The 6,463-nt window shown below is 48.6% G+C and overlaps 1 protein-coding gene across 1 annotated transcript; it reads left to right on the forward strand.

The window, feature by feature from the left end:
- The first annotated feature begins 686 nt into the window (after positions 1-686).
- RPL7L1 (ribosomal protein L7 like 1) lies at positions 687-6,178 on the forward strand. The gene is made up of 7 exons (XM_006125580.4): positions 687-765; positions 1,096-1,204; positions 3,253-3,416; positions 4,069-4,206; positions 4,421-4,530; positions 4,754-4,968; positions 5,285-6,178. Exons 1-6 carry the CDS (start codon positions 752-754, stop codon positions 4,960-4,962), a joined length of 744 nt encoding a protein of 247 aa, XP_006125642.1. The 5' UTR covers positions 687-751; the 3' UTR covers positions 4,963-4,968; positions 5,285-6,178.
- Positions 6,179-6,463: the final 285 nt, after the last annotated feature.

Consider the following 6,463-nt stretch of genomic DNA (forward strand, 5'->3'; position numbering starts at 1 on the left):
TTCCGGAAAAAAAGCCCCGATCGTCATTTTCGCAATCGGGGCTTTTTTGCGGAAAAGACTACTGGGCTGTCTACAATGGCCCTTTTCCGGAATAGTTTTTCTGGAAAAGGACTTTTGCCCGAACGGGAGCCGCATAGTTTTTCCGGAAAAGCACTGAGAATTTGACAGTACATCATCATTGCTTTTCCGGAAAAGCAAGCGGCCAGTGTAGACAGCTTTCAAGTTATTCCGGAAAAGCGTCTGCTTTTCCGGAATAAGTGGCCCAGTGTAGACACAGCCAAGCAGCGTGTCCCCATTCTCCTGGCTGCAGCAGGGAACAGGGTGACGATGTGGAAACCCACCGGCTCAATACCAGAGGGCAGCTACAGGGACGTCGATTCCCGCCCTCCCCGCATCTTGATGTTGAGCTACTCTGGTGACTTGGGGACCTCAGTCGCGGGGGCGGGGCGGGCACCTCCCAGGGCCCGCGCTGCAGCGCTGCCGCCAGCTACGCCATGCTGCAAGCCTCCAAGCCGACTGCGGAACGCGCTCTCCCTCTCTTAGCTACGTCACAGAACCATAGAGGTGGCAGTCCTCCAGGCCTGAGAGCAAAACCATGGGACGTGTCTATGGTTTTACGGGGAGAGCGAGAGGCTGACAGCCATAGGAGGACGCATGCGCGGTGATAGCGGCTCGTCGGCGTGCGCGGCGCAGGGCTCGTCGGCAAAAGTGGCCGCGTGCGCAGTGACGCAACTCCAGTGGAGACGGCAACATGGCGGAGCCAGAGTAAGTGGTTAATTTGCGAGCGGGGAGGTCCGTTTCCATCTGCGGAGCGGGCGCCGGGGCGCTACCGGTTGCGGGGAACAGGTGCGAGCCCGCGGCGGCTCTGTGTGTGCGCGCGCGCGGGGACCCGTTTGCAGTTGAGGGGACGCACGCACGTGCGCGCGGTGGGTCCCCGCGGCGGTTGGGGGGGGGGGGGGTGGAAAGCGGCGCGAGCCGTCCCGTATCTGCCCAGCGCTGAGGGCGCGCCCTGCCCTGCGGCTCTTCGCTGCGCAGCGCGGTGCTGGGGGGGGGAACCCCGGGCCGGCGTGACGCGTCTCGCTTCTGTTGCGCCAGGCCCAAGAGGAAGATCCCCCTGGTGCCGGAGAACTTGCTGAAGAAGAGGAAGGCCTACCAGGCCCTCAAGGCCACCCAGGCAAAGCAGGCGCTGTTGGACAAGAGGAAGGTAGGGGCCTCGTGACCTGCCTCCCCACCCAGCCCCTAGGGATGTGCCTGGCAGGCTGGGGCATCCCCTTTCCAACGCAAAGTGTAACCAGCGAGGAGTCCTGTGCATGTATCTGACAAAGTGTTGGAGCATAAGCTCTCGTGGGCAAAGACCCACTTCGTCAGATGCATGTATCTGACAAAGTGGGTCTTTGCCCACGAAAGCTTATGCTCCAACACTTCAGTTAGTCTATAAGGTCCCACAGGACTCCTTGCCGCTTTTGCAGATTCACACGGACTAACACGGCTACTCCTCTGAAAGTTTAACCGGTTAATCGACTATACTGGATCCTACATCTTTACCTGCCCCCCCCCCCCCCCCCTTTCCATAGGCTGCTAATGGCACCTGCTCCTTTTCTTATGCCTGTGTGACCTGGAGAGCCAGGCTACCAAAGCAAAGTCTGCACCAGCTGGAGGAGGGATGCCCTTTGCGGAATAGTGCCTGTGGAAAGGTCTCTCCCTGCATTTCTGCAGTTTGATAGTCGAGGTGGGGTTGCCCAGGAGGGAAGTAGCTGTGGGAGGAGGCTCAGTTTTTAACACCGAGGATATGAGATTGTTTTAAGGGAGTTGGGTGTGGTTGTTATAATTGTTATGTATATTAGTGACTTGGGGATTTTATTCTTAGTTAATCTAGTTGTAGCAAGCTACATTGCCAACCAAAAGCCTGTCTACACCTAGTCATTACACTCATACATGGCTAAGTTGTTGCTGACTGATGGTTTTCTCTGCATTGGTCCTGCACTGAATTTAGTAGGGATGTCAGATAATGATTAATTGAATAATCGTGTAACCTCATCAAAACTTAGCAGTTACATGATCACCCATGTATCAGAGGGGTAGCTGTGTTAGTCTGGATCTGCAAAAGCGACAAGGAGTCCTGTAGCACCTTACAGACTAACAGATGTATTGGAGCATAAGCTTTCGTGGGCAAAGACCCACTTGTATCTAATGAAGTGGGTCTTTGCCCATGAAAGCTTATGTTCCAATACATCTGTTAGTCTGTAAGGTGTTACAGGACTCCTTGTCGCTTTTGCATGATCACCTGTGACACCTGAGAGCTGATATCACTAGTATTTAGCAGCTTTGGAACCCTGTTCGCTTTAGGCTACATTGGGCTCTGTTTAGTTTCTCTCTCATGCCGATGTGCACTAGGAATGCAATAGTGTAGTTGATTAACATATAAGCAAAAGCTTACAGGTTAATGCTTCAGACTGCATGCATTTCTTCCCCCCTCCACCTGCCAGTAAATTTTTTAGCAGGCTGGCCAGCAGCCTGTCTCGGTCCTGGCTGCACCAGGTCCGGGACCTACCCCCACTGTGGCTCTGCATTTAAAGTGTATTAGAAGCCAGGAGGTCAGGCAGCTCAGCTCAGTTCCATCCTGTGCCAAAGCAGGATCTCAGCCGCTACCCTTGGATAGGGGCTACTGCCACCTTGTGCTGCCGCCTCCTCTATATCAGAGGCAGCAGTGTGGGGCGACAGGTAGCCGGCCTGTGAGGGGAGCTGGTTTTTAAACTGGCTCCTCTCTCACACCAGCTCCCACGTGGCACCCCATGCTGCTGCTTCTGATAGAGAGGCAGCAGCACAGAGTGGCAAGGGAGCTCCTTGGGAGTGGGGCTAGAGTGCACTGGCTGCCGGCCCCAGCCCCAGGGACAATAGAATAGTCAAGTAATCAAGAAGAATTAATGAGGTTAATCGACTGTTCAATTAACCAATATTTAACATTCCTAAGATGCAATGATATTGAGTGTTGTGAAAAGCAGAACATATTCTTTTATGTATTTTTTCCTAACTTACTCAGGTAAAAAACTCAGTAGGCTGGCTCCTCATGGATTGAAGCTAACAACTGAGGTCATCTTGTTCTATACAACACTGCAAGATTGTCTATTGAGTTTGGCCTCATGCTCTTCAGAATTCTTTCAATCAGGCCCTAAATCTCACTTTCTTCCTCTGACAGCATTTACCCTTCATACGTGTTCTGTTAGGGCTTATCTCTCATCTTTCTGTATTTAGCACCAGAAAGGGAAGCAGATACAGTTCAAACGTATTGAAACATTCGTTCGGGATTCACGTCGCAAACACAGAGATGAGGTCAGGTTGAAGCGCATGGAAAAGAAGCCTGGACAAATGGTTTTACCTCAGGGACACAAGCTGGCCTTCGTTGTTAGGATTGCAGAGTAAGGGTCTTTTTTTTCTCTGTGTATATAAAAAACCCTTTTCCTGGGGGGTGACAGAGTGACATCATCGCATCACTCTGCATCCTGCCTGCTTCCTCCCTCCCTTCCCTCCCCTCCCCCTTTCACCAGTGCTCGAGAGCTTGGGTTGCCTTGTCACAGCCTCAATCCTTTCTCCTCCCCAGTGCTTGCAGGGGAGCCAGGGCTACCGTGCTATGGCTTGCTCCCCCTCCCAGTAGCTGGGGGAGAAAGTGTGGCCTTGGGAGGCCTCAGTCCAACCCCCAGCGTCTGGGGGAAGAGTGCAAGGCATCAACCCGGCCCTGGTGGCTGAACCCGGGCCGGCGCTGTGTGTGTGTGTGTGTGTGTGTGTGTGTGTGGGGGGGGGGGGGGGGGGGGAGCCAGAGCTGCCTACCCCTGGGATGGGAGGAGGGGAAGGTTGATGAGCGTAGTGAGCAGTGGGTGCAGCTCCCTAGTATATCATAATCTTCCTTTTCTTGGTTATGTTTGTAATTGCCCAGGCTCATTTCTTGATCTCTGCTTGCTGCAGTGAAAAGAACAAGGGTGAAGGATATCAAGATAGAGTCCCTTACAAGTGATCATAGGTTGATGCCTGGATAGGACAAGTATAGTTACCAATGTGATTTCTCTTCTTCAGGATTAAAGGGGTGAGTCTAAGGGTGCGGAGGGTGATAGAGATGCTGCGGTTGAGGAAGATTTTCAGTGGCACATTCATTAAACTGACTCCTGGCTCGCTGAAGATGCTGCGCACTGTGGAGCCTTATGTAGCATGGGGGTGAGTGTTCATCTGATTCTGGTAAACTGTAAATATTGATAGTGACTTTCTTGTAGTTATTTTCCTCTTGGTATCAAAATATGGTAAAATCGTTAGTTTGCTAGTTCGGTTCATAATGTTGGTGTCTTGATACCTAAAAATTGTGTTGATCTTTTTCTCTAAATGTATTTCAAATACTTGTGCTGCACTGTTGTTAATCAACTTTTTGTTGCAGATATCCCAATCTGAAATCTATACGCGAGCTCATCCTGAAACGGGGTCAAGCAAAGATCAACAAGAAGAGGGTCCCTCTGACAGACAACACTCTGATAGAGGAGCATCTAGGTGAGGAAGAGGACCTAAAAAGGGGAGTGAACTGAGGGAAGAGGGGACTGTAACTTAAATAGTTTGCGTTCTGATCTGTGAGGAAGACTGCTTCTCGCTGAGAGAAGAGGACAAGAGGAATTGACAAGGGAAGGTTCATGTGGAAATGTGAGGATAGTCTGAGGTGCAGTAGGATTTTAGTCATGTGCATCCCCATGTTTATGTATGTCCTTCCTCCCCTCAGGAAAGTATGATGTCATTTGCCTGGAAGATCTCATTCATGAAATTTATTCAGCTGGGCAGCATTTCCGAGAAATCACTAACTTCTTATGGCCATTTCATCTCTCTGTTGCTCGCCATGCTGCACGTAACAAAGTGGGGTTCCTTAAGGAGATAGGTGAAACTGGGTTCCGCGCCGAGGGAATTAACAAGCTCATACGTCAGCTGAACTAGAGTCAGGTGAGGAGTGGCTATTTCCTTTATGTATCATGATATTGATTGCTGAGGGTTCTGCAGATTGTTCTTTCCATTTTTTTGAAAGTATCTTGCATTGGACTTATAGGTTAGTGGAGGATCATTCATACTTAACTGTGGACTGAACAGAAATGACTTAAAGCAGTGGGAAATTAGGGAGCCTGGAGTGAAAAGCTAGCAACCTGTCAATGTGGAGATACTTAGTTTGCAATAAAGCACTTAAAAATCTTCTTGGTGCTTTTTGTGCTTATCATATTTTTAAAGCTTATATATGTGTTTTCTTTTCATTCCTGTCTTCTAGGATCCATATGAGGATTTTAGGTTGTTTTTCCTTCTCCATGCCTGTACATTTGTTCTCACAGACTATTGAAACTGAGCAACATGATGTTACATCTCCTGTCTGCTAATGTCTGCCTTCAAGAAAAATCATGGATGAGGGAGATGGATTTAGTACTCTTCCTACTCCGGAAAGAAGTCAAATTGCTTTCAAACGTGAGCAAGAAGTGACTTGAACTTGTGGGGAGCCGGGCTTCCCTGTACAGCTGATGAAATAGACATCACTAAAAATCATTTTTAGTATTGTTGGTTTTACATCATCTTCCTTCTGAAGCATCTGTCCTTTGGAATGAACTTGCATCTGCAGACAAGGTGTTGGAAGGTGTGGGTTCCTTCTCCTTTATTTAATCTTCCATTGTAGCTGACTTGTGCCTGAGGATCTTGTGATTCAACCTCCCAAACAGAATCACTTTTTCTCTACTGATACTGCACTTCCCTCTAGCTACAAATTTCCCTCAGTGTAACAGTCACTTGGTAAGATGTTTATCCTTCCTGATGCACACACAAGGTTAACAAGTGTATTGTAAATGCATCCTTTAGTTGTTGTTGCTGGATAAGCTGCTAGCAGCAAACTAATGGATGTTCTAGAATCTCTGAAATATCCAGAGCATGTTTCAACCATTGCAAAAGTGGTAATTTTTTTGCTGCTGGATCACAGGTTGCCTTTCTGATTCTCCTAAAGCAGACTTTATATAGGAATTATCCATTTCCCTGAAAGGAAAACCTATTTGACCTTTACCTTTTCAATTAAAGCTGTGAGGAAGTCCTTTCTTACTCAGTGATTTTCAAATGAATTGTTAATTAACTCTGCTATAGATTAAGGTTTGTGTATGTGTAATAAACTAATCAGGAGAGAAGAGTTCAGGAGAGCAGTTTTTTTCAATAAATCTGAGCGTCTGCTTGTGCTGAACATAAAAACTGACTACCCCTAAACCTAACTGTGGCAGAAGAAATTAGAAAGCGGGACCCTGATTGCAGTGTGAAACTACGTGGGATTATACTTGCTAGAGCAGAGTACCTATGCTAATTTGCAGTCATTTGTAAAGGAAGTGCTTCTGACCTTGGCTTCTTGCTGCAGTTGCTAGCCTGACTCATTGGGAAGGGGAGCAAGTTGTGATCTTAGTATTTGAAAGGGGGTCAGGAG

The sequence above is a fragment of the Pelodiscus sinensis genome, chromosome 5 (genome assembly GCF_049634645.1).
Source record: "Pelodiscus sinensis isolate JC-2024 chromosome 5, ASM4963464v1, whole genome shotgun sequence".
Taxonomy (NCBI): domain Eukaryota; kingdom Metazoa; phylum Chordata; order Testudines; family Trionychidae; genus Pelodiscus; species Pelodiscus sinensis.

Excerpts from the sequence above, each read along its gene's own strand:
- RPL7L1 (XM_006125580.4), top strand. Across the intron at positions 3,417-4,068 it reads TTCGTTGTTAGGATTGCAGA|GATTAAAGGGGTGAGTCTAA; the intron begins GTAAGGGTCTTT and ends TCTCTTCTTCAG. Across the intron at positions 4,207-4,420 it reads GAGCCTTATGTAGCATGGGG|ATATCCCAATCTGAAATCTA; the intron begins GTGAGTGTTCAT and ends TTTTTGTTGCAG.